The sequence below is a fragment of the Pelecanus crispus genome, chromosome 2, assembly GCF_030463565.1.
Source record: "Pelecanus crispus isolate bPelCri1 chromosome 2, bPelCri1.pri, whole genome shotgun sequence".
In the NCBI taxonomy this organism is placed as follows: Eukaryota; Metazoa; Chordata; class Aves; order Pelecaniformes; family Pelecanidae; genus Pelecanus; species Pelecanus crispus.
In genome coordinates this window covers 56,962,761-56,990,276 of record NC_134644.1, presented here as the reverse complement: position 1 = coordinate 56,990,276, position 27,516 = coordinate 56,962,761, and the positions used below count along the sequence as shown (strand labels likewise).

At 43.4% G+C, this 27,516-nt stretch overlaps 1 protein-coding gene across 1 annotated transcript in view; it reads left to right on the top strand.

Annotated features, from left to right (window-relative positions):
- The window catches only part of ITGA9 (integrin subunit alpha 9), a 227,411-nt gene that overhangs the window by 19,386 nt on the left and 180,509 nt on the right, over positions 1-27,516 (top strand). Inside the window, exons 5-14 of the mRNA XM_075705767.1 lie at positions 6,074-6,141; positions 8,471-8,600; positions 10,190-10,275; positions 12,896-12,964; positions 16,130-16,267; positions 18,452-18,557; positions 20,019-20,113; positions 23,113-23,203; positions 23,772-23,817; positions 26,840-26,994. Coding sequence (XP_075561882.1) covers positions 6,074-6,141; positions 8,471-8,600; positions 10,190-10,275; positions 12,896-12,964; positions 16,130-16,267; positions 18,452-18,557; positions 20,019-20,113; positions 23,113-23,203; positions 23,772-23,817; positions 26,840-26,994 — 984 coding nt within the window. The remainder of the gene's footprint in view (positions 1-6,073; positions 6,142-8,470; positions 8,601-10,189; positions 10,276-12,895; positions 12,965-16,129; positions 16,268-18,451; positions 18,558-20,018; positions 20,114-23,112; positions 23,204-23,771; positions 23,818-26,839; positions 26,995-27,516) is intronic.

Sequence of the window (27,516 nt, the reverse complement as noted above, 5' to 3'; positions counted from 1 at the left end):
GCCCCGTGAGAGGCTGGTGTGGCTGCATGGTCCACAACCAGAGCTGGCTCTTGCCTAACTGGCAATGGGTGCAGGCCAGATAAGTGCACATCAGTCTCCATCCATCTCTGTGTGTGTGTGTGCGCACACCTCGAGATGGATTATTAGCTTGTATAACAAAAGTCTTGTGCCAGAAAGGGAGAGGAGTCTGACCTTGGGATGAATGTACTTAATGCATATGGTATGTTTTCTCTCCACATAAAGCAGGCTTAATAATTAAAGACAAAGGAGGAAATGGAAATTTCCTGACTGGATGGTAGTGGTGCAACAACATAGTAGTCTCAATCCATCTTACTCTTGTCCGGCTTCCCTGAAAGGGCTGACAGCGGTCTGGAAGCAATTGAGAGCTCATGAGAACAGCAGCAAGCCTAATAGTTAAATGCAATCTTTCTGAGTAGGAACTAATCTGGTTTATATGAGCTGGATGTCCTTCGTGGTATAGCTGGCGTGTGGAGCCATGGTCTTCCAGGCAGTGCTTTCACTTGTTTATTTTTCCTGTAGTTTTATTGGCCTTCCAAAAAAAGGAAGCTGCCTCTTCATTCCCCCTCCTGATACATTTAGTTTGCAAAGAAGGGTGGCCGTGTCTACTGTGAGAGGCAGCCCAGCTTTTATGGGGAGAGCTGGGGTGGTTTCCTAGTCCTCTGCGGTAGGAGTTGGTGGTGGAGTTGGGGAAGACTGATGGACCCTGTGGTTAGTAAATAAGGGGAACAGCACATGCTCACGTGCCTTGCCTCCAAAGGGATAAGCAAGTTTTCCCACAGGGTCCAGACCACATTTGGTGTTCTGGGAGCCATCAAAACATCCCTGCTTTGTGGTGCAAACCCAATGCCACAATGCTAGGTCAGAAAGATTGCTACTGTTTCTTCCTAGTGTAGTGAAACACCGTCAGATAGGAAGGAAGAGGCTTCCAGTGCAAATGATAGTTTACAGTAACTGTCCACTTAGCTTCCATCTGTGAAGATGTTAGATACAGGATTTTGTCGCATTGTGGAGCTTATGCTATCACATGGCACTGAAGTTTACTTAGAGACTTTTAGAGAGGTTTGCTCAGAGAAGTAGTTGAGGAGCATTTGCCTTCAGAATCATCACGTGTCACAGCTTATCCTGTTTATTTGTGTATTGTTTTAATCAATTACTTCTTCCTCAGCCTTACTTCTCTTATAACCTGAGATAATAATGGCTACAAACCACTACCATCTCCTTCTCTTTTTTGCTTTATGTGTTTATTCATGGCAGATCTTCACTGAGGCAGCCACCTCTTCCAGACTCGGACTCATCTTAACTGCTTTGCTATCATCTGTTGCCACAGCAGTTAGTTTAGTGGCTTGCGGTCTGTGTAATTGGGGGTGCACAGCAGTCTGTGGGCAGATGAGAAAGAACAATAAAGAAGTGTAAAAACAAAGGATCTGTTCATGGCAGCAGTTATTGCCTGGAGCTATGCGGAAACTACCAAATCCACTGCATGCAATATCTGAACCTCATGCAAATGTTGCTATTCAGGTGTGCAAAAGCTGTGAGCTGACACAGTAACTGCACTGTTTCCTGCTGGTTGATCATTTCACTGCATTGATGGGTGGATGGACGGATGGCAGTGTTGTCTGAGTGACAGGTGTTGCTGCTGTGCGCTGAAGTGGAGGGGAGGTAGAAGCAGTCTTGATTTTCATGCCTGTTGGGCTCATCCACCGCTTGGGAGAGGCAGACCTGCTCTAGGGAGGAGGCAGAAGGCTGTGGGGCTGGGATGTGACAATCCAGGGTGTGTGGGGCTGCTCTGGGCTGTGCCCATGGGTGCATGGGTGGAAGGAGACCTACTTGGCATGTGGGAAGGGATGGGGGGAGCCTCATGCAGGTGGGAGTTAGGTGGACGGATGAGGAGGGGTAGTTTTGTGCTGAAAGGGTTATGCTGGGGTCCAGGAGCTCCATGTCCATCCGGGCTGGGCTGCTGGCTCCCTGGGGAGGACTGCCTCTGTCTGGATCCCCCCCAAAACATCGTGCTGATCTCTGCTCTGTGGAAGTGGAGGTTTAAACGCTCAAATAGCCTCAATATCTGGGGTGTTGGGGCCTTTGTGCTTCCATTTCCTCTTCCAAAGTGTCACTAAAGCTGTTTTCTCTTGGACAGGTGTTAGGAAAAGAGGTTAATTGGTATGTGTGATGTGCTCAGACCGTGTAGTGGAGTCTTGATACCTGTAGGAAGGAAGGACGGTTGTTGCTTTGCATCATTGCTGTATGTCACTCTACGCTACTGTAATGAATCCATTTATTCTTCTTCTGTAAGCTCTATTTTTTCCCTGAGAAATATTGTCAAGTATTTATTAAAGTCAAAATGTTTTGATGTCTTCAGTTCACAGAAGCACTGGTTATATCCAAACTCTGAATTTAACTGAAATGTTGCAATCTCATCTATTCACTGTTACAACCACAATGTAACTAGTTATTTAAGTGAAATGTAGGGCCATTAGTTCGAGCAGACATTATTGTCAATATAAGTGACTTAAAACATCACAGAAAGCCATGTACAGTGTCTGTGAAAGTATGGGCTTCAGTGGATATACCAGCTCAGTGTAATAACACGACCATTTAAACAACCAAATCTTTCCCATTCCTTATGCATTGCAGTTAATAATAATTTGGTTCATTTAAAGAATAATTGATTTTTCATTGCCTGACAATGAAAACAATGTACGTGTTTCCATTCCTTTTCCAATATGCATATTGCTGATGAAAATCAGCTGTGTTGTGTCCTCTGATGTTGGGGCTTTTGTTTCAAGTTGCTCCCTGATCTGAATTTACTGAATTTAGTGTCTTTTTTTTAAAGTAGGCAAAATTATATTATAATAATCAAATGCTATGAATTCAACAAGTTTTTGACTTGATTGGAGAAATGGTTTAATTTTTGTGCATGTATTGTTTTACCAGAAGAAAATCCTCTGTTTATCCTAAGAAATGAAGTAATTTTGCGTGTTTGTTAAACACAGCCACATGAAGCTACAGATCCATCTACCACCCTTGAATAGCTGCCTTGTTCCGTTGCTAAAGCTGCTACCATTCCTTCTGCCGTCCTCCTACGGTTTTGCATGCCCTTGGTTTTAATCTGCAGCTGAATTCAGGGGACAGCTCGTGCGAGCTGGATCACTCGCACCCGCAGGCATGTGTGGATGGGGCCTCTCAGGCGGCTGTGGTTATGCAGGGCGATGGTTTGGAGACGTTCAAGCCTCACCCAAGTCTACAGCAAAGCTCTGGTGGCTGGGGAAGCTGCCGTTGTGTTTGAGGCTTTTACATTTTGCTGAATCGGGGGGGGCAGGGGAAGCGCTGGAAAGCCTGATTATAAAAGAGAAGAAGAAGAAGAAATTTGAAAATCCAGAATAAGAAACAAGTTTTATTTGCCTCCCATCCTGTGCTGAGGCATTCCGTGGTTATGTCATTATTCGCCTGACCTAAACCTTTCACTGTGCAAGTTAAATATCCTATGGCAATTTTCCTCTTTTATTTTAAAGCAAATTGAGCCGTGTGTTTTTTGAAGTAGACACTTAAAGAAACCATGAGCCAAACGTAATACAATTTTATAGGGAAATACAACATTTTAAATCCATCAAATTGTCAGCAGGGCCTACTTGCAGCACTTGGTTATGGGCCTGACACAGAGAGCCATCAAGGCTTGCTCTTAAAAGAAATACATGCATGAGAAGTCTTCTCTTCTCAAGTCCCAGATGAGGGGCCCATCTGGCTTTTAAGAGGCTGTGCCCTGGCCTGGATCATGAGTAAGGTTTAAGAGGGACTGCAGCCTCTGGTGCCTGAAGGGAGGGTGGTAGTGTGGGGGCCTGGCTGGCAGGCAAGGTCAGCCATGACTGCGGCCCTGAGGCGGCTTTTCAGGCAGGGCATGGTGCTCACTTGCACTGCCTGAGCATCAGCCTGAGCCCCTCTAGCCCTCCACCAAAACCCCCAAATTATCCTGTAAAGTGGGATTTAAGAAGGCAGTCTCTAAAGCCTCGAGCTCCTGCATTACAAAAGCCTGCTGCCAAATTGAGCAGGTAAGGCAGAAGGATACTTCCAGACCTCCAGGGCCATGGTGGCTAGCGGCGTTTTGTTTCGAATTACAGTCGGTCGAGTGCAAAATTAGGAAGAGGCAAGGTCTGTTTGCACTTTGGTACGTCATGTAAAGGGAAAACCTTGGCTGGAAGTGGAAGCATCTGAATGGGAGGGATGTGGAACGTGCTGCATTTCATCCTATGCAAGGGTGGGAGTCCAGTTGTAGTGAAGGCAGGGCCTTTAGGATATGCACAGCATTATTTTTCAGGAAATGCTGGAGGGAGAAACCTCATCTCCTTGGCTATCTGAATAAAAAAAATTCCATATCAATAAACAATTCCCCCCCCCCCCCCACCTCCACTGGGCAAGGAGTGCCTAGCTCTGTGAGAAACTATATCTGGAGAGCTATAATTCAGAGCCCCATCACTTTCTGAACAGGCATGAGCAAATATGAGCTTCATTTCTTAGTGGAATTTTTGCCATGCATTCCCACTAGGAAACCCAAGTGTGCTTCTGGCCCTCCTGGTCTGATGGGACACACATCTGCTTTGGCAGGACCCTGCCTCGGCCAAGGGCGTTAGGCATTTGGGCTGTAATTTGTGGATCAAGTCGCTGCTCTGCGTGGTCTCTCCAATTAAACCTCTCCCTGTGCAACTGGTATGATCTCAGCAAATTCCTTAAAATCTGAGCATCTTTATGATGTTAGGTAGAGATTATATATAATTTATAAAGGGGGTACAGGGTTTTGTGTGTGTGTATATATATACACACACTGTTTTGAAAAAATTATATGAGAAGGCAGCAGTTTATAATTAATTCCTTTTGGTCTTCGATAAGATAAAATGCAACTCAAAAGGAACTTGCTTGGTTCCAAAGAGGCAATTTGCTCGTTGATTTCATTAAAATTTTTATCATTTAGTAATGAGTTAATGGTGCTTATTTGGGGGGAAAAAAAAAAAAAAAGAAAAAGGTAAATTCGAAATTACCAGGCTATATGGCGAATATTTTTGGAGCCTGAATTAGTGTAATATACAGGAAGTGGCAATATGCTGAAGCTGGACACTCATTAGTATGGTAAATATTTGAAAATAATGCTCTGGAAAAAACCTGCAAAGGTTCTGATCCAGCTCTAAGTTTCAAATGCTCCTAAAGTCCAAATGTGTGGAGTAAGGCAGGATGGAAAGTGATTTTCTTTTTTTTTTTTTTTTCCCCCCTTCCTCCCTCCCCCTGCCCAACTTAATATATTTCTAAAAATGTTTTTTTTCTCTTCTGCAAAAGGATAAAGTAAGAATTCCTCAGATTTGATAGGGGAAAGGATTGCTACATAAAATACAGAAACAAAAACTATAGTGATGCTGGTTGGGTCCCCTGTGAACTGGGAGCTCCGAGCAGGTGGCCATGAAAAGCAGCAGACCTGAGCATCCCCCAAATGAGACCGTTGTCTGATCACTTAGAAACACAGCACCCTCTCCTTACTCACTGCCTCCCTCCTGGGGCCGGTGTCCCAAAGCATCCCTCCACCAGAAATGTTTACGGGGTCTTTGGTGACTGTTGTAGCAGGGAATCACTTATTTCTCTGAGGTAGTGACAGGCCTGGGGATTAAACCTCCTGGCTCAGGGTTGGTGGCACACAGGCATGGGCATCGCCTTTCAATCCCCTCCTTCCCAGCTGCGCAGGTCTAGCTGCCGGAGGCAGGGGCATCAGCTGATGCACCTTTATCAGGGTGATGCTTCTGCTGTTATCATTGTGTTACTGTGATACCGCTCATCTAGCAGCTCCCTAGGCAGCATGCTGGATGTCCACCCTGGTTTCAGGCTCCTCACTTTCCCCGTGAAGTGGGTGAGGATGCTGCCATGGTGCACACTGGTGGCAGATCCATCAGTAAAACCTGGGAGCTCTGCATGCTGGTGTCCCTCGAGGCTGCGCAGCGACAATGCAGACAGCTCAGGTGGAGAGTGCGTGCCATGCCATGGATGACTACCGTTTGTTTTGTTCCTTTCTCCCATCCAGAGTACAAGAAGAAGTATGGGGAGGAGCATGGCTCGTGCCAGGCGGGGATTGCAGGCTTCTTCACCGAGGTGAGCAGGGGCGCACGCATGGAAGGGATGGGATTGGTGAGTGGCTCTCTTGCCGCGTGCCCCAGGAAGGGAGCCCCGAGCATGGCTTGGGCAGCAGGCTGAGCGCTGAGCATGGTTCCCTCCTGCCAGCAAACACCCTCCTGCCTCGTCCGGCCTCCTGGGTTGCCTGCATCTTGCACAACACCTATGTGGTGTTTCGTACGTAGGTGTACGTGTCTCTCGAGGTCTGTGGACAAGAATGAGTGAATTGACTCTGGGAAGTGTCCTCAGGGAATATTTTTTTTGTGTACATCCCAAAACTTGCATAGAGATATTTCTGTGTCTAACATTAACTTGTTACTTTAAGTGATGATGTAAAACAGTCCTCCCTGAACGGTTTTATGTATGTGTACATGTGGGTATATGTATCTATGTGAATATATGTATATATGCACACACATATACATACATAAGATGGATGCTTTTTTTTTCAGTTTGGCTTCAGTTCTTTATTTCAAAAAGATGGAGAAAAAATAGCATGGTAAAATATATGCTCCAGAGCTGTTCTAAATACCAGATAAATTCTTTCCTGGACAGAAGTCTATCTGCCATGTTTTAGTTATGTCAAGGATGAATTTGTTCATCATTTGTATGTATTGATATTTTTTGTGATGTTTCAGGGTTGGGTTTGTGTGTTTGTTTTGGGTTTTTTTTATTTTTTAAAGGAAAAAAAAAACCCCAAACCTAGGCTCCTTGTTACTGTCATACCAAGTATATACTCATTCCTAATTATATATGTGCTGGTCTGCAGAATTCATTGTCCAGGCTGATATAAGCAGAATAAAGGTGTCCTCTCTGAAATGGCAGAAGGTGATTTCTGAGTAAACTGGGATGGCAGGTGATGTTGCCACAGTGGCACTGTCTGATAACTGGATGTTCAGCCAGCAGCAGCTGTTTCCTGGCTTGTCTGCTCTCTCTCCAACCTGTTTCTGTTCCCATGCTTTAAATCCTCCTTTGCTACCTTAGTTCAAAAGATATCTTTGAACTTTCATTGCTTCAGCCCGATGGCAGCTCAGTGAGCAGGAAATGCAGATAAATGGCTTTTTGGGTCAAACAGGCAAGCCCCTACCGTATATTCAGCACCGCTGATGGTCCTCATTCCTGCCAGTGAATGATTCTTTGACCTCAAGGGCACGGCCCCTCCCAAGGAAAAAAGCTGTTGCCAAGCACGTCCTGTTCTTTGGTTGGGTTTGCAGTCCTGTCCCTGTGGTCTTACTGTGAAAATCCCTCGTTTAATGTCTCCCCCTGGCTGGAACTGGTCACCCGAAGGGATCCCAGGCGTCGGAGCGTTTTCCCACAAGGATGGAGTTCACCAATGGCCTTGCACTGAATGGAGATGTGAGGCAAAGCAGCTGTTCTCGTGTCTCCTCCAGGGATGCAGAACTTACTTAGGCTTAATACTTCCCAGGCTTCATTTGGTCCCTTGCTGGAGGTATTTAAAACTAGATCCAGAAGTAAGGTTTCCCCGCAAGGATGCTGGATGCTTTGGGGCAACATTTTCACAATCTCTCTTGTGTGCGAATGTACCTTTGATTTTGATTCAAAAGCATTATCCATGAGCATCTACCTTTGGATGCTGGATCAAACTTTGCCTGATTTCTAGTCTTTTAAAATCCTGAATCATGCTGGGTGTCTGTAATGAACTATAGCCAGGTTGTCTCTTGAAGAACAGAGCGTATCTGAGGACAGAGGAAGGCAAAATGTTCCAACCGTGGCATAACACACACCCTGCTTGTCCAGCATACAGCAGCTCTTTAGCTTTGTAGTTGTAAAATCAAAATCCTTTGTGCTGTATCCTTCATGATTGGTTGGTATAGCATGTCAGCCAGCTTTGGGGCACAGTCTGTAGCTAAGTGGTGGGTCTGGGAGGGCTGGGGTGCTTCTGTCACTTGGGGGAGGTCTTCAGGTCTTCTGGAAGATGTTTGGGAAAGGCAGCAGGTGGAGAGAGATTTTTGGGAGGACTGTGTTAGCAGGGATATGTTTGAAGGTTAGTAAGGCTGAAGAAGGTCTTTTATTGAAGCAGCAGAACAGCTGAGCAGAAGTGGGCCATAAAAGGGGAGACCATGTGTCTCTAGGGTGTGTGCAGTGACCTCCATGTTTGGGAAGAAGGATATTCTCTACATGCACACAGAACGGAGATTGTTATAGATGGGCTTATAATTGGTGTTTTAAATTAATATCCTGTCCGTTCTCCATTACTGTGTAAAGCATGAATTTTTGTCCAGTTTTGATTGTTATTTATTTTTTTCCCCATCCTTTCCCCCACACCCTTCTGTTTTTCCTGTTGTAGGAGCTGGTCATCATGGGGGCACCAGGATCTTATTATTGGACAGGAACTGTCAAAGTACTGAATCTCACTGACAATACATATTACAAGCTGAATGATGATGCTGTGATAGCCAGGCGGTACACGTACCTTGGTAAGCAGCTCTCTGGTGCTCACTGTGTGGATTAGTCCAACAATGTGTTTCAAGGCTTTGGTGCTATAAAGTTGATACTGATTTTTTTGGTGGTGTAGAGTATTTTTATTAAAAGTGTGAAAGGAAGCACATCTGAATTGAAGGGCTGCCTACCTACAAAGAAGTATAAGCAAAGCACCAGCCAGAATATTCTATTTTTGTTTGCTTGTTTTAAAAAAAAAAAGCTATAATTTTTTTGACTAATATAGAAAATGCATTTTGACTGAAAAAACAGGTTGGATGGTAGTGGGCCTCCTACATTTCTGCTTTTGCTCTTTGACGGACAAATTATTTGTCACTGGTTAGTCTGCGTGTCTGCTTACACCTGTTTGTAAAATGGGGTACAACACATAATTACAGAATGTATATTGCAGATACAAATTTATACAATTTATTACAGATAGCACCATGTAAGTAAGTCATTGGCAATAAGAGGTTGTGAAAGGATTGACTATAGGTTTGAGAACATCTTTAACTCACCTGGTTTTACTTGCTGTAAAACTAGCTAATGTCCCAAATAAACTTAATTTAAAAGCTTCCACCTAATCTCAGTGCCTGAGACTGTTGAGACCTAGAAGGCATTTCAAACAGTCAGTAGTTTGATACTGTTTGACTAAAGACTCACACTGACCTCTCTTTTTCTCCTTAACCTTTAGTCTTTAAAAAAATACCACTTGGAAGGTCCTGTTTGGCAATAGCTAAATGAGGAGTGTATATATATGTATTTAAGGAAATAAATAGGTTCTGCCACTGATAGACCCGAATTACAGTGTTTACCATGTAGACAAGAGTCTCATAAATTACAGCAGAAGAGCAAGGCAAATACAAGACAGCCTTAGAAGGAAAGCACTCTTCTTTAGTTATTATATATCATTTTAATATACCAAATAAGACTGAATCTTTGATCTCCTTCTTTCAAATACACTCTTTCTTTCTTTGATCTATCTTCCCATTTTTCTTCTTGCCTAAACAAAAATCTTTTTAAGCCATTAACTTCTCTGACCTCTTTGCCTACTGTCCTCTATCTTCCCCCCGCCAACCAAAAAGGCACGTAATTTTCCAAGCCTTCCTGGGCAGTGATTTTAGCCAAAGGAGGATACTTCTGTCTGGTCGATGTGGGACTGTCGCTGCCTGATGTGATACTTTCTCTGCGATAATGTGGTTTCTTCGCTGTGTTTGTGTGTGCCTGTTCCTGTTTTATCACTTCCCTTTCTGGACTTGCAGTTACCAAACTGCTCCCTGTACCTGCTTCATGTGTCCCTTGCCAAGCTCCACACACACCTTCCTTCTCTCAGCTTTTGAAAGAGTATTGGAGGGCATACTGTTGTTTCCCACCTCTGTGAGCTCTTGATCTGAACATTGGTGCATCCTGGGCAGAATGGTTGCTGAATGCTAATGATGCGCAGCCCAGGAGGAATGGTGAAACCCAATGAGTGTGATCCCGCTGGCTAACTCTGTTTCTCAGGCTCTTTTCTTTCATGATGCTTTATTTATTTGTTTATTTATTTATGTCCTCTCTCCTCTCCCACCCCACCCCATCTCCCGCTCAGGATATGCGGTGACAGCAGGTCATTTCTCTCAGCCAACTACCACCGACATTGTAGGAGGAGCTCCCCAGGATGGAGGCATCGGAAAGGTGCGGCTTTTTGTCAAACAATAATGTGGTCAGATGCAACAGGGCAAAAAAAGTAACATTGATGCAGTTCCCACATGTCTGAGAAGCCAAGAGATTTTTGCCTATGGGGTAGTTTTGGAGCGCTGTGCAGGGGAAAGGTGAGGTAGTTTGAAGCCACCAAATTTTCTCCACCTCTTCCTCCTGGTGCCTCACATCCCTCCTCCCCCACTTTCCTCTGTCTCCCACTGAATCCTTAAGAGTTATTTTAACATGACACTGGCAACATTCATTTCACACACTTCTGTTTAGGATTTGTAACATACAAGTATCACTTAAACCTTGCCTGGAAATGAAAAAAAAACTTGGAAAAGAGAGTTTGTCTTCTGCTTTTTTTCTTCATACATTTGACAATGCTTTGCAGGTGGACCGTTTCAGTATTTACTTCAGGGTGCATCTCTGATAGCATGAAATGCTATTTACTAGGTGATTTGATGTCTCTTTTGAAACTTCATAATATGCTGATGTTTAGTGAATTAGAATCTGGGTTTCTGCCAGCTGTACTTAAAAATCTTGGTGATAGGCTCTTGAGAAGCAAAAAAGAAAAAAAAAAATGGTTTTCCTGTAGGCATACATGTGTTTGATGTCCTAAAGATGTAAGCAAGTGAACAGCTAGATGGAGATGGCTGGTGAGTTAGGTGTGCCTGCTTGTTCCCCTGTTGAGTACCCAGCTGCTATCAGGAGCGGGGTGAGGGTGAGTGCTGTGACCCCTATACACTTTTGAACCAAAGGTGGAGAAGTTGGAGTGGGGAGAGGGAGGGAAGGGATGTAAAGGATCTGCTTTTGCCCCTCTTGCTTCAAAATCTGGTCCTTTCAGGGCCTGCTGCCACCACGTGCTTGAGCAGAGGTGTCCTGCAGCTCCCTTCCATCTCCCTCCCTCTGGCTTTCCTGCTACAACATCACTTGTAGCCAAGTCGTAACAATGAGTAAGATGTCGACATTACCAGCAACGCTATCCCTTGGTTTAAGCAGATTATTTCTGGCAGTTACAGTGTCCCAGAGGGTAGTGTTGCAAATGGGGAAAATGGAGTAAAGTAGAGAATATGAACTTGGTACATATACCTGATCTGGTGTCACTGGGACATGGGATATAGTAGCAGTGTATGTGCTACTGAGAAGACATATATGGGAAAGACATAGTTTCCTTATTCCAGGTACTCTGTTACGGCTGCTCCAATGCACCGTCCTTCCAACCTGTTTTCTCTGTGGAGCAGATTTAATTTCTGTACAAGGAGGGGGAAAAAACAGCTGCTAATGTGAGATCCATGAGAAAGCAGCTGGCCCTGTAGTTTAAAGACTCTTGCTCTAGTTGCAAAAGCTCCCATTGTTCTCCTTGGCATGTGATGTAGGTAGCAGGAGTGCATGGCAAAGGGGTGGTAAGAGGTGTTGAGTACAGGACATTATGCTGAGCAGTCCTGTTGCACTTTCCACACTCTCTAATAAGCTAATCCTTTCCACTTCCCTGATAGAAAGCGATTAGCATTGTCACACTCCTTTCACTGAAGGCAAAGCCAAGACACTTAATGAGACTGAGTCATTTCTCCAAAGTCACCAGGAGTGTCATTAGTAAGACTGGGTTTGGAGTCGTGACACCTGGCAACGTGCTCTCCCTGCTAAACGTGACACTGCAAGACCTGGGTAGTCCTTTATATCTAGAGCAATTCTCCACAGTAAATCTGTGCTGTGTTCTCGGCTGAAAACAGCTTTGAACTCTGTCTCACCACCTATTAATAACTCGCCACATATTCAACAACGTCAAGTGCTTGGCTCCGCCACGTGGCCTTTGAAGTAAGGGATCCTCTGTTCTGCAAACTGCGTGAGCACCTGCTAGGACGGAGCCTGACAAACGCTGGAGGAGTCTCAAATGCTGACTGAGCCAGCCTTTTTGTGGAAGAGAGTCTCCTTCTACAAGCCATGTGTTTTAGGTCTTAGATTTCGGTACAAGATCTGTTACTGAACTTGGATCAATACTATTATGCCTGCGAGTTCTCAGTAAAACAGTTTCTCCTGTGGAAATGAGCAATGAATGGACTATGTTTTAATAGTTTTCTGACTTACAGATTGTTTCAGAGACAGCGCAAATGCCTTGGGTAGTCTGATTGGGATTTGTACTCTGACCTTTGGTAAAGCATCATGAAGTTTGTAGTGCAGTATGTACAGGCACGTGTCCCTGAGAAGGGAAGGCTGGATAAGGGAAGGGGAGCAGGGTTATGCCTTCTCAGGCTTTTGCCCTGCCTGTTTCCAGGCAGTCTCCAGATGCCACTTGTTTGAGAGTTGGAAAGTTCCTTTACTAGGCATATTTAGATCTCACATGTGTACATACATATATGCGCACCAAAAAAGTAGGCAACAAGACACTATTCAAGCATTTCTCGTGATAAGAGGCCTGTGATTTATCAGGAAAATGGGGAACTCTGTTTTGCCTTTTAAAATAGGACTGAGCCATGAAGTGATCTTGAAATTGGGTCTTGGTAATAGCCGTGGCCATGATCATGATTTAGATACACCAAGAAACCACCAATGCTGTAGCATTATGTGCTTCGTAGTTAGTATTGGCTAACTTTTTTCTTTTTTCACTTTTCAGGTTTATGTTTTCAGAACAGACAGACGATCAGGCTCTCTAATAAAGATTTTTCAGGCTTCAGGAAGAAAGGTGAGCTTTTATGTACGTGTGTTTTCTTTTAAGGGGTAGAGAAGGGGGAAATAATGGCAGGGTCATCTCGGAGTATCATTTTCATTCCACTGCTTCTTGAGTTGTCAAGCAATTTCTGTTTCTTCTTGTCCTCCCAGACTGCAATGTCTGCTCGATGCCCATGTGACTGAAATTAAGGGTCTTGCTGAAAATTGTACTAGTGGTTCTTTTTAGCCTTACACAAATATAGCAGCAGCTTCTGCTGTTGCCTTCTGAGATGTGGGACATGGGGTGCCAGGTGAGCCTAGACACAGAGATTTCCTCTTAGTAGATGTTACTGGGAGATATGGGTAGCTTGGAGCTTAGTTTAATACACAAAGCCCCAATCTGTTTTCTGTGTCCTGCTGCGACAGGGCGGAGGGATATTAGAGTTATGCTGTTTTGGAAAGGAGCAGCTTCATTGCCTCAAAAGATGATGACTTCCCCCTTCCTGCCATGAATCAGTCCTGCATTTTGCTTTTAGGACTGCTGTCCTAGTGCTGACACCCCCTGCTTCCCCCCTATGAAACTCAGTGAATGCTAGTGAGATGCAGCTCCCTCTGTGCGATGTTGTGTTTGAGTGGGGAACAGTTTGTGTTCTTCATTGGGGGCTTGCTGGAGATGTGTCGCAGGGGAAACAAAGTGGACAGTATGTTTAACTATAGGTAACAACAAAAAGATGTCTTATTTGGGAATAACACAGTGAGGGAATGATACCCCTTACCCGGGGTTGCCTGTGTTCTTCTGGAAGGAGAGGAAGTACAGAAGAAAAAGGTTACTGGTGACTTCTGGCTCTAGAAAGACCTGCCACCCTCAGAAGGATCTAAAGTGTTTGACTCTATCATCAAGTTGGGAGTGTTAGCATGTTTTGTTATTTTTTTCCCAACAAAACACAGTTGCAGTCTTTAAAAACACGCCTGGAATAGGGGAAAATTGCAAGGATGTGTAGGTGGATGGTGTGACTTGTATTTTAGGGCCTCTCCAAAATTTGTCTTTCTCTGCACTAGCAGAATTGCAGACATCTTGAAAGGAAATAGACCTCCCAGTTCATCCAGGGCATCTCCTGTGTTTGATTGCTTCCTGTTCATTTCTTTCCCTGTTGACTTTTAAATGTCCCTAAGGATGTGCTCCTGGAGAACTATTCCTAAGCCTAATAAACAGAGCTATCAGGAAGCTTCCAGGTCTCGGCCAAAAACTTTCCTTTTTCAATTTAATTGCATTATTCTAATATGTAACTTAACTAATCAAGCACTTACATCCTTCAAGTACTTCTAGGCTGTTGTCTCCTCCTTCACTGTTAGCATCTGTCTTCTACAAATTCTCTAAAATCCAAATGAGAATTTTATTTTAAAGAGAAGGCTGTCCTAAATCACCCTTTCTTTCTTTTGTGATTGAAATATAACCAGACACGTTCAGCAATGAGCACTGCCTGGAAATGAGCTCTCACAAAATGCTGTATCCTTCCCAGTGGTGTGAAAGTTCATTGCTCTGACATTCTTGTTAGACAGATGTTGAAAGCAGGCCAGTTTCTTCCTTCCCTTTTTTATTGCTGGAGGCTGAAATAGGAAATGCAGGCAAGAAAAAAGAAAATGCAGTGCCTTGTTACAAATGTTAAGAGCACGAACTTCAGGTTCTCACAGCACCATGAACTAACCCATGCTGTAGACATACCATGTTGCAGTTAAGTAAATAATAGCCTTTCCCTCAAAACTGCTTGAATACATAGTGAAATGCTTTTCATAACTTTCGCTCCTTACCCATGAGAAATTTGTTTTAAAACCTTAGTGGATTAAAAAAAAATAAACAAATAAAAAATCCACAAGGGAACTTAAGCTACAAAATAACTGGAATCAAATGATGTTTGAGGTCTGACCTTAAACCCACACAAACACAAAAATCTGAATTACAAACTGAAACTCTATCCTTAACTCACCCCACTATATATATTTAGCAGCTTTTAAATCTTATGGACTGCACAGAAGAGTTGCTGCTGCCCATCTCCTAGTGTGCCCAGTAGCTCTGGCTCATGCATCTGAACTTACCAGGCATGGAAGTCAGTGGGTCAGAGATCCGCAATGAGGAATGTAAAAGCATGCAAGAAATGTGATTCGTTCTTTTTAACCTAAATAATTATTTCTGTAGCCTCAATTTTTCCTGCTATGTAAACAGCTCTCAATTTCAAATAAGAAGTGGTATCTTTCCAATTTTCTTGTGGAAGTTGCTTTTAATTTTGAGACTATGGTTTGTAGTTGGTCTCAAACAGTATGCCTTGTGGTACCTTAGCAGTAGATGGAATGAGGGTGGAATATCATTCTTGCTTTTGGTTTCCTTTTTGCGTTTAAATGTGTTTCGAAATTCGTAATGTGGGTGCCAGTTGGGAGATTGTTACCATTAATGTTAACCCCTGTCAAAAATTATGTGATGAAATTAATGTATTTCTTAATTGTAAGCAATTAAGTTTTATCAAGCAGTAATAACTGGAGATTGAAAGTGGCTTAGGTATTTTCGTTTATCAACTGCAAAGCTTTTATTGAAAGTCTTCTTTCTGTGTCAACTCACCTGCCTGTACATGAGAGGAAAGGCTATGATCAAAACGCAGAACCAGTACTGCTATGAAGGTGACTGATACGAGTAGAGCAGGGGAAGATAGTCCACAATCAAGAGGTAATTTAGACGCCTCTTTTCATGGATACCCTACCCCCTGCCTATTTTTCTTTTTAATTTTATTTCTTTAAGGTATCCCCAGAAAATTTGTGGTACCCAACTTCAGGTCTCTTTAGGAAGTCTGGCACTGGGCATGAATAATCAGTAGCCAGGTTTTGGTTTGGGAAACGTATTTCACCCTTCCTGGTTTTAGGCATTTGACAAGTGAAAGTTAGTCTAAGAAAGTTCTTAAGTGTCTCACTTAAGCATGTTCCAGGGTATAAACTTTATTCTGTTCGTAAAACATCCAAGCAGATGCACTGTTACAGTAAAGTGTTTAATTCCTGCCAGAATTATCCCCTAAGCTTTCTCTGTAGGAGTGCTTGTGAATGATAAAGCAGCAAGTCATCATTTGAAATTAAAAGAAAAAAAACACGCCTAAATGATTTCCTCCTGTGTGTGGGCAGATACTGAATGCTTTGTTGTGACTCGGCTTGGTTACAGATGGGCTCTTACTTTGGCTCCTCCTTATGTGCAGTTGATCTGAACTCTGACGGGTTGTCAGACCTGCTGGTCGGAGCACCTATGTTTTCTGAGATCAGAGATGAGGGTCAAGTCACAGTCTATATCAACAGAGGAAACGTGAGTATGTACAGGACATGACTTGGTAAGGGATGAGGGCGTGGGTCCGGGCAGGGTAGCGCTAACGTCCTTCCAGCACTGCATGGGTGAAACTCAATGTCTCACACAGTGGGACTCTGGATGTCTCTAGCAGAGCATAAAGTCACAGAAAACTCATCTGGTATCATGGTTTCCCAGACACCAGCCCACATTCATCACAGAGCTGTGAATCTTTCGAGGAGGTCTGGGAAAGTTTCTGGTTTTATGTTGAAACTTGGTGGTATTTGTGGCTTTACATGAATTTGATGCCAAAACCAAGAAGAGTCAGCAGCTTTGACTGAGTTTCCTTTGTGTTTTGGGTGGTCACTAGGACCTACAAATCAGAACACAAATGTCTGGGGATTTAGGAGACCTTGTGAAGAGAAACCAGACATTGAATTCATGGTATCTTTACATTTTGCCCCGTAACTTTAGGGGAAGTTCTTATCAGCTGATACCGTTGGATTTCACATGACCCAACAACAGTCTTGGAAAAGTCTGAACTTTCTTGCATTGGCAAAACAAGATCATTCTGATGTCGTATTTATAGGAAAACAATGGTTGTTTATGTCTTATTAAATATTTAAGATTCAGGTCCCAAACCTGCTGTCTCAAAGGAAGACTAAATTATTACTAATTTTACTATTTATCATTACTAAAATGAAATTGGTTTGCTTCATCAGTATTTTCTGAACTTTAATGTATGGAGTTTGTTTATGCTAGACTTAACATTCACCACAAGTCCTATAGGCAGCATCTGGGAGACTTTAGAATTGCTTTTGGTGTAATTTTATTTTCTATTATCGCTGCTCCTTTAAATGAGCTTTACTTTTTCAGTTTGACCCACAGGCTGTCCCACTTCCTATATTGCAGTTTTGCTGCTGGGTCCTCAGGATAGGATCCAGAATGCCAAGCAGATAATAGCCAACATTTCCTGCTCACAGTGAGAGCGTGATTGAGTTAGCTTTTATCTTTTATAAAACAGTCAAGAAGCTAGTAGGAGTTTTTTACACTCCTGCAGCAAGAATTACTTGCAGGAGCAATGGCTTGCAGGATTGTGGGTTTTATTTTGGAGTTTGGACATTTTAAACTCTGTTTCATTCTGCAAGCACCATTGCTTAAGTGGTCGTTTCAGTGGATCAGAGAAAACTGCATTATAATACAAGCATGTGTAGTGATGCTAGATTTAGTATGCTTATATTTTGCCCTTTCCTGAGGACTGCAAAGAAATGAGTCACACATACAGGCCTGCCTGTCTCCTCTCTGTTGTGTTTCAATTTCATTATGTGGGATTTTCTTAAAGTCAGCAACTCCCCGCAGCCAAGAAAAAGATTTTATTACATGTTCCAGAGGGCAGTTTACTCTCATTCACAAAGGAAGCAAAAATAAAACAAAACAACCCTTGAGGTGGGTACAGAGCTGGATTGCATAACTAAATTTTGTTTTCTTGTGGAAATGTTCCTTTCCCCTTGGGGGAATACTGCAAGAAACTAAAGCTTATGTATCTGACCAGAAAGTGGGTGGGCAAGAAATACCAGATCCGTATAAGGCTTCATGGCAGAGGAGTACAAAGCTACTTTATTCTGAGCTTTCCTCTGTCTCTTTATTGCATTAAGTCCCTTTCCTTATTCTTCATTTCAGAATGCTTTTTGGGACTTTGCTTTAATCCTTCTGTCCAATACTTTAAAAGTTTTCAAATCCAATTGCCCAAATGTTCTTTGCTTAGGGGAAAATTCTCCTTAACTCGCTCGTGTTCAGCTGAATAAGCTTGGACTGAGGATTTCACTCCTCAGATGTAATCTGCCAGTAGAGCAAGCTCTGGGCTGTTACATTTTAGGCATCTGGAAACCTTCACGAGCTCACCAAGCCCTGTGACTGCATTTAGTTACATCATTGAGTTATCATTCAGTTAATTTAGCATTTTAGTTATATCACTCATGTGCTCCTTTTTTCCCCCCTTAAAACTAAAAGACACAAGATGGTTAAAAAACCCAAATAAATTAGATTTTTGGTACTCAGGCAATCCATGTTCAGTGAGGGCGTGAGTCAGACTGCAGCCCCGCCTCAGGTGCTTCCCGCAGTGCATGGGCAGCTCCCATGGGGAGGACTTGCCTCATCCAGGGTGCGCACCATTTTCCTGACCCTGTTTTATTTCCTGCTTGCTAGGGAGTGCTGGAAGAGCAGCTCATCCTGGGTGGTGACAGTGCCTACAACGCGCACTTTGGGGAGAGCATGGCAGCCCTTGGTGACATTGACGACGATGGCTTCCCAGGTTGGTGTGATTTCCTCCTGGGCTGTTACTCTGGAAATGCCAGCGGGGCTGGCAGCATGGCTGGTCTCCTCCCATGGCTGGGTGCCACATGGCATCTGTTGCTCCTCCAGACCCGACCGGCACCTGGGCTCACACCAAGGATAAATGTCCTTGCATAGGATTTGTCTGCTAAAGCCTTTTGTAGCTGCTTGTCCTTGGTGTGGGTTTAGTCCATGTCCATGCAGCTCGCACCCCAATCTCATTAACATTTCTTTGCTTTCCTTGCTGTTGCATTTTCTTCTTCCCTGTATGGTTTATAAAAGGCTTTAGATACCCATGCCCCGAACAAAACAGAATCCTACGTCTGACTTCTGTCCCGTTTCCTTATGTCTTCAAGCCTTTTCAGTTTTGTTGACATAGTCACCTTTCTTATCATGAAGTGTAATTAAGAAGTAGCTTCTCACTCCTGATAGCATGTACTCTATTAATAATTTCTCTCCTTTGCTTTATTCTACCCTGCTCCTTTCGCAGGCCACAGCGTGAGGCCCCATGCTGTGATAGCAATAGGTGAGAGCAAAGTGTTGATGCTGGCACCTTTTCTGCCCTGATTTCTGGCAGCAGAGATTAAGGACTTCCAAACAAAGGCCAGCTTAGTCTCTGTGTGCCTGGATTTATTCCTCCCAGGCCACTCAGGGCATGTTATCCCATTAAGGCTAACTCAACCTCGCTGCAGGTTGCCCTTGCAAATGCTAGGTATACTCTTCCGCTATGCTCAAACATGCATTTGTGTATTCTTGCTGCTGCTTGTGGGTCAGGTGTGCTGATGGAGGGGCTGCAGAGTGAGTTGGATCAGTCTGTGGGTGTGAAGCCATCAGGAAGAGTTTAATTTTAGCAGCTGTGTACTCACTAGATCCAACTAGGAGAGGAGAATGAGAGGTGGGATCACTCTTCCTGCAGGAGTTTGCAGTTGAATTGGGTCAAATGTAATTTGAAAGTGCACCCTCAGCAGCCTTTTTGCCTTCTTGCCTATCCATTTAATATACCCAGCCTCATTTTGGAGCCTTGGATTTTCAAGCAAACTTAATGTGCTGCAATAAATGTTTTGCCAATGCTGTCTTGGTTCACAAAGCTGATACTCCTGTGGGTTGGAGATTTTGATATGAAAGGATTTTAAATTAACTTTTTGAGCATGGTTGCTGGTTAATAAACACACATTTTCATAACAAGCACATGTTTCTAATCAGGCACACCATAGCCACATGCATGTACAAATTCATATACATTTGTGTATTTTTTTAAGTTTAACTTAACATGAGTTCTTCATTAAATCAGACAAGTTCCTTCTAGCCAGGTTCACATGAGCTGCTGATCATCTTCGTCATGGGGAGCTATTTTCCTATGGATAGCTGGCTTCTAAAATCGGGAAAAAGTTGGATTAATGAAATGGATTGTGAAATGTTTATAATCTGTACTGTTTTACAGATGTTGCCATTGGAGCGCCTAAGGAGGATAACTACATAGGAGCAGTGTATATTTACCATGGGGATGCCAGTGGTATTGTACCTCAGTACTCTATGGTGTGTGACACTATTGTTTATAATACCTATCTGAAGTCACTTTCCCAGGGCCTGCAGAAATAAACCATTCTTAGGGGTCCCTTTATAGGTAGCCTCATCGTAGCTCTACATCCTTTTCTCAGTCCTGGTTTGAAGATGGTGTCTCCCAAAGTTTGTCCATATATATGCTGTAGGGTAAAATTACATTAGTCAGGAGATATTTTTCACTGTCTTTTGTTACAGTTATCAGCTGTAGCTTCCTTCTTGAAGCAAACAAAGTCTTGGGGTTTGAGTGTTGGTATTTAGAGATAGTACTGCTGCAGAGGAGAAATGAAAACCTTGGAGCAGTTGAGCATACAAATTATGGAGAGGCCAGTGGGGGGTTGGGAGGTTGTGCTTTCTTCCTGCAGAAGCAGGCTTAGTGAGAAGGAAGAGGTACTAAGTTTTCTTTTGTGCTCCGCAGAAGCCTCTTTACCCATCTTGTTGGCCCTCTCCTTGTGATGTGACAATATATCACAAGGCTGTTCTTGAGTGCCGTTCCCCTGACCATTATTATGAAGTAGAATCTTGGCTGGGATATGCTATAGCATCTTGTGCAGAGATGACACAGTGCAATTCAGCTACTGTACCCAGGCAGTAGGGAAGATAAATTTATGTTCATGCTGCCCAACATGCATCCCCTAGTCTCTGTCTAGAACATTTCTTTTTTCAGAGAGCCTGAATCTTCCCTCCCTCTGTGTGTGTTTGAAGTTCTCGTTGTTTTGTTTTGTTGCTGGGTGGGATCCTTCACAGTAAATCAGTTTAAGCAGAATTAAAGAGTTTAGTGGTTATATTGGAGACTCTTCTAACAGACCATAGAAGTTTAGTCCTTCTTCCTTTTACCATGTATATGCCATGCGCTGCTTTTTAGAAAAAAGGAAGTTAAATGACTCTTAATGGATACTTCTGAAATGCAGTAATGTGTGGCATGTGGAGGATTCTGCCCATTTCTTGCTGAGAGCTGCTGCTTGGGAGGTTCTTCTCTGGCTGTTGAAAAGCCTGGAGCTTTCCCGGTCTTGCCGAAAATGATCAGGTTTTTTTTTTTGTTGTTGTTTTTTTTTTTTTTCGGTTGTTCATGGGAAAATTTAACATTTTTGGAAGAGGCCAGATCAGCAGGGTGGGAAGCAAAATATCCTGCCTGCGATCTCTCCCTCCCCATTGGAGCAAGGCCAGCAGACATGGCACTTACCTCTTTGCTTGGTCAGTGGGACAAAGCCCAGCTCAAGAAGGTGGCTGGGTACTGTGGTCGTTGACTCTTGATACCATTCCTGTCGTTGTCCCGTGTTCTGAGGCAGCCGAGGGGGCACCACTTACAGGCAGTGCCTCTGTGCCATTTCCCAGTGTCTGCTGCAGGGCACCAGGCACACCCCCAGTTCGTCTCCCACATGCAACCAAAACCATTGTGTAACAGCTTCAGCCCTTTACCTACCTGCCCTGGATTAGAACCCAGAGGTGAAAGACTTTTTGTATCTTATTGCTATACCCCTGAGCCATCTTAATGCCCTGGATTTCTTTTTTTAAAGAAGCTGAAAGGTGCAGGGGGGGCCTGCAGGCTATATGTTTTAATCTTTTTCATTTTGTTAGCTTCCCCCCCTTTTTCTTCACTTAAATTGCTGATCAATGCCGTTCACTCATGTCCCTTCAAGCAGCTTTAGTGGTGGCTATGAGGAGAAGCAGCTTAATTGGCTTTGTGGCCTGCTGTTTTCATTCATGGCACTTAAAAGCAGAGCAGCAATATACCTCTGCCTTCTAGGCTGTAATAGTCTGCAGATGTCTGCTGGGATGTTTGCAGGCTGGATTTACCACCCTAACTGGGACCCCCCAAAAATGTGATGCAAGTGTAATGTGGGGAGGAAGTTACTTCCAGTTGTCTTAATCTTATCCGCCCACGAGTAGGAAAAGGAGATTTGTACACGGTGGAGCACAGGTTTCCCTTTAAACTGGCTGTCAGGACTGCAGGATATCTTTCTTTCCCTCAACTTGTCTTTTTTTCCATGAATTTCCTGTCTGACCTTTCGTTCAATATTATGTCCTTTTATGGGAGGGCCAGGAAAAGCTGGTCGCATGTCACAAGCTGTGAAGCACCACCAACAGCCTTGAAATTACTTTGTGGGATGTGTTTCCTCTGTCTGTAACTTCTGCAATCGGATGTTGGTTTGAGTTCAGGTCTTGCACTGGTGGCCCAGCATAATGAGTGAGAGCTGGGAGACATCTGATTGCCTTAGAAAATGAGATTTTGATATATTAATTTGCTTCAGACAAAGGCATTTCCAATTCAAAACGTTTAGAGAAAGTTTTTGTGTTAGTAATTAAAAAAAAAAAAAAGAGCTATGTTGGAAGTTAATTAATCTTTGCGTTGGGGAGACAGAAATGAGATACAGCTTCCAAACTGACACAAAATACTGCATACTAGCTGATGGAAACCAGAATTTCGAAGTGGGATGAAAATTAATCATTTTGACTTTGAGCATGCTGGCAAACTTTGTGAAAAGTAATGGTTGTGCATGATTTTATGTTTCAATTAATCATTAATTTTGTTACGATGCTGCTTAAAATTTTTATTTACAGAAATAAAGGTAATGCAAAAAAAAGAAAAAAAAGATAAAATCTCCAGGGTGCAGTTAGACTTCCTCCCCTGCCCCCCCCAAGAAATCTGTTTGATGTGTTCTTTATTTTGCTTGGGTCTGCATGAGGGTTGTACCACAGGTGTGTTTTTTAATCCAAGTCAACACTGGTCACCTCCTAGCCCAGAGCAGAAGGGCTTCCTGCAGTCGGCAGCCTTCCTGCTCAGGGCTGCGTGGGTGAAGTGTGAGCCTGCAGATGTGCGGCACTCCCAGCCCATGGAAAAGAGCCCCGATGACCATGAAAATCAGGCTTGAAGGTTTTTGGTTTATGTTTTTTGGGTTTTTTTGTTTTTGGGTTTTTTTTTAGAGGCTTCTTTGTGTTACTGACTGATTTCTCTCGTGTGTTTTCCACTGCAGAAGCTGTCTGGGCAAACAATAAACCCGATGCTGCAGATGTTCGGCCAGTCCATATCAGGGGGAGTCGATATGGATGGCAATGGTTATCCAGGTACGTCCGCTACTCTGGCAGCAAGAGTACTGGGGAAATGCAGCAGCAGGCTGAGAAAACAGTGGAGCTGGTCATTTCCAGGTTGCTGGTTCCTGCAATTGCGGGAGGCCGATGAAGCTGAGTGTTTTCTTCCCTTTTCTCTCTGTTATTCAAAGCTCTTGATAAGAATGAGCCAATTGCTCGATTCAGGTGTTTGGACAATCATGACAAAGGATTGAAATACTAAAGCAGAGGATGTCAGTATCTGGCCATGGTTGTAAGTTGCCTGGAAGCTGCCCACTCATGATGACAATCTTAAAAAAACCCAACAAACACACAACCCCAAAACCAAGACAATCACATAATAGTAATAATAAAAAACAAACAATGAAGTAGAAGTGAAGTAACATGCCAGACAGAATCGTCCTGTTATAATACTTGTGACATAATGATACTTGAAGGGACCAGCTGGCTGATTTAAGTCAGAAAAATGCTTTTTTTAGATATAGGCTCCGTAATTTACAACTGACTTGAGACAACTGAATTCTGTGCCTCCTGTGTAACTGTCTCAATGTTACAAAAATTTCAGATATGACCGTTGGAGCCTTCTTGTCAGACAATGTGGTACTTCTGAGGTGAGAGCAATATCTTTTTCATCCCCTGTTGTCTTCTTTTTGTGTCTATTTTCTGTTTATATCTTATGTGGTCTAAGTCCTCTACCACTCTGATTTTCTACCTAGTTTATTGTGGTCAGAAGCAGCAAGCTGGATTACTTTTTAAGCAGAACTTTAGACATGGATAGTGTCCAAGAATGCACAATCTAATTTAAACAGCATAGTGAGGGATGACAATACGTAGGACTCCCAGGGCTATGAACAAAACAAACGGTTAGAGCCGGAAGATGTGTTGCGTCTTAGTGCCTTTTTAGACAGGTTGCTCTGAATTTGTGAGAAGGCTTTTTTATTGTTCTTACATTTGCATAAAGTAAATAAATTATGATTTAAGGGAACTCAGTTGAGCAAAAAGCCAGCTGCGTATGATGCCAAGATGTAATTTTGCAAGTTATAATGGGATGCAGAATGAAATAAGAGTCTTCAGGGAAATGAAATACGGAGATGTTTGCAATGCACACAGGATTTGGGCTGCTGTTTTGAGTGTATGAATTAAGTGCAATTGCTTGTTTCATCTGATGGAGAGATGTGTGGCAGCTTGCTCTGCCAAATTATGCTGGTGGAGAGTTAGAGTATGAGTGGGCTTGAGATGCACAGACCTGGGGAAGAGAATGGGAACTTTGAATTTTGCCAGCAGCTCCATTGTTACACTTTTTAATATTTAATAGAAAAATCCTGTCAATACCTAGATGTCATTAGAAGTAGTCACTGGGGACTTCTGCATCTTAATGGAAGATACAGGGATGTGGTGAGACTGGCAAGACAAATGGTGGAGCTGCAGAACAGATGTGCCAGCCTGCTTCCTGTTCAAGGCAGGAAAAACTTGGCTCTGTTTCCATTTGAATCAGTTAAACAAAACAAAATGAAAAAGGAGAAGGGGGGAAGAAATGCTCTTGATGATCAGTGTGGTAGGTAGTCAGGTCTTCTGAAAACTTTTCTGTTCCTTCAGCATGCATGCAGAGACAGCCAGTGGCTGCTTCTGTGAAAAGGTGTGCCATGCCCCAGATGGGATCTCGCAGCCCTGCATCTCTGAAACCGCTAGAAAGAAAACTGCATTTTTCTCCTGCGTTGTTGTTACTTGCAGGGTGGGGAAGGGCAATCTGAAAGGCTTGCTGTAATGTTTAAAACAACATACATCACAACAGCATGGTGACCTCTGTCCACGCGTTCAGTCACTGCCTGTGCGTTTTGGAGATTAGCGCATTACGAGCTGACTTTGTGGGCCGCCTGATTAATTGCTCCTACTGCCAATTTACAGTGTGTCCCTCTTGCTGTTTAGATTCAGATTAGGATAAGGAAATGAGCTTTTTTTTTTTCCCCTCACCCCTCCAGAAGCGTTTGTGAAGTCCTTTAGCCAAAACCAACAAAAGTTTTGCCAAGTGATATTAAAGGCTTTTGTGGAAGCCGCGGTGACTTGGGGCAGATTGTCATTGCTGTATTGCTCGTGTGTGTGTATGGCTGTTTGACAGATGCATTGGGTTTTTTTTTTTTTTTCCCCAGTGAATAACCAAGTAAGCTAACGTTAAGGAAAAAATCACGCAGTGCATCATGGCTAGAGAATTTTTTTTTTTTTTCTAGGAGAAATATTTTTCTAGATCAATTATAGCATTTACTCTTTTATATTTCCTCAAGCATTTGGAAAGAGTTTTTTTCCAAGGTGTGAATTGATCCTAGGAAGCTCACTCTTTTTCCTCCTTTTTCCTTTTCCCTCCTTACTGTATATATTTCTAGGGCCAGCATTTATTTTCATCCTCCATCTCAAAAGATGAACTTGCACTGTTATTTCAGGCTATGGTAAAAGAGTCTGAGCAGCTGTCTTGGAGATTGATGTGACACTTGTTCCAGTCGATATGAATTAGGTGTAACCACGATTCCCGCTGTCTTCTACCCCTTCTCCCCCACCTCTGAATTAAGTGGCTTGTGGAGTGAGAGTCCTGAAGTGGTTTGCTTACATGGTCTGGCCTTGCATGGCTGCTGGGACTACCTTAGAAGTGAATCTGCTGGTTGCTGCACTTTTCTTTTTACTACTAGAGTTGGTTTTGGAAGAACATGTTCATGCTGAACATGTACAGAATTGAAACCACAAAGAATAACACTCACTGAATTTTTGGGCTGAAGTCCTGTGCTGGGGATGGCTCAGGAGAGCCTGGGTTTGTGGGCTGCTTTTCCCAACCAAGCTGGCAGGGCTTCTGTGTTGTGTGAGAGAGGAGACCCTCCTGGACCCTGATGGCATTCAGCTTGCTCTGCAATTCTGGCCGAGGTCTTCTTCAGCTTGCCATAGTCATAGCAATAACCCAGTGCCAGAGTTGCAAGGGTAGAAAACTTTCCTTCATGGTGCACCATGTAACTCCTGAAACAGAGTTCAGCAGTGTGGAAAGAGTATTCAGTCCTTACCACTCACCAGGAGGGAATTACCCAAACGTTCCCTCCTCCAGAAAACATGAATGTGGTGTCTGTTTTCCCTCTTACACTGTCAGAAAAATTACGCATGAATCCATCTCCTACCCCTGTGCTCCCTCCTTGACTTTCAGGTCACAAATTTGACTGTAGACCATTCTCTGGAAACCTAAGGTCTCTGCCTACCTGTTCCTGACCACCCAGGCTGCTTAGCAAGCAGTCTCACTTGCATGAGCTTGTTGTCCTTGGTTGCTGTTGTGTTAATTTTGTTGTCCTCTTCAGTCATCAGGAAGGCTTTATGCAACTTTTGCTGGAGATGATTATTATTATATATTATGAGTTTCCCCAGCTGCATGCCTGTAGTCTGCATGTGGGCACTGAATTTCAAGTCGACGCTATGGTTTTCATTCAGACACTAGTAGTCCTTGCCAGCTAAGTCAAGTGCTAATTTTTCTTACAGTTCAAATGCATTCTCTTATTTTTCATGTCTGCTTGAAATTTTGCAGTTTAACAAATTTACTTTGTTTTCCTTTGGCTGAGAACATCCCTCTGAACGATCACTCAATTCCACTTCTCTGTTGATCTCCAGATCCAGGCCTGTCGTTACCGTGGACATCTCCATTTTCCTGCCTGCGTCCATCAATATCACAGCTCCTCAGTGCCATGATGGCTCGCAACCAGTGAACTGCCTCAATGTCACAGCATGCTTTCGCTTCAGTGGCAAGCGTGTTCCTGGAGAAATAGGTAAGGTGCCTGTGCCAGCCCTGGGCAGGGGCATGCTAGCAGGTTGACCTGGAGTTGAGGGCTCCCTTTGGAGACAGTAACAGAGCTTTTATGTGAAATAAGTTGTTTTGAGGTGAGCTGGGCTGTACAATTCCAGAAACTTGGAGGCTCCCTAGGAACTTTCTTGGGCATATTTTTACCTTCCGATGAGGCTGATGTAATACTGGGACGGTTTCTTCCTCAGTGAAAGGAGGGAAATGTGTCCTTGGGCTTACTGCAAGGACAGAGAACACAGAAGCAATCGATGCTTTGTAAGTTCATATTCCCTGTTTACCTCTTGATAATGCATTTCTGTATCCATATTCTCCATCAATGTTATCAGAAAGCAGTTGTGATTTGCTCTGGATTAATAGTTTTTGAAAGTCTACCAGGAGCCCTTGAAACAGAGCCCTATAAATCTGAATTCCTACCAGACGTGAGCAAATCCTTTTCTGTGCATCAGTTTACCTGTCTGTAAAATGATTATAAATAGCCCAGTATTTT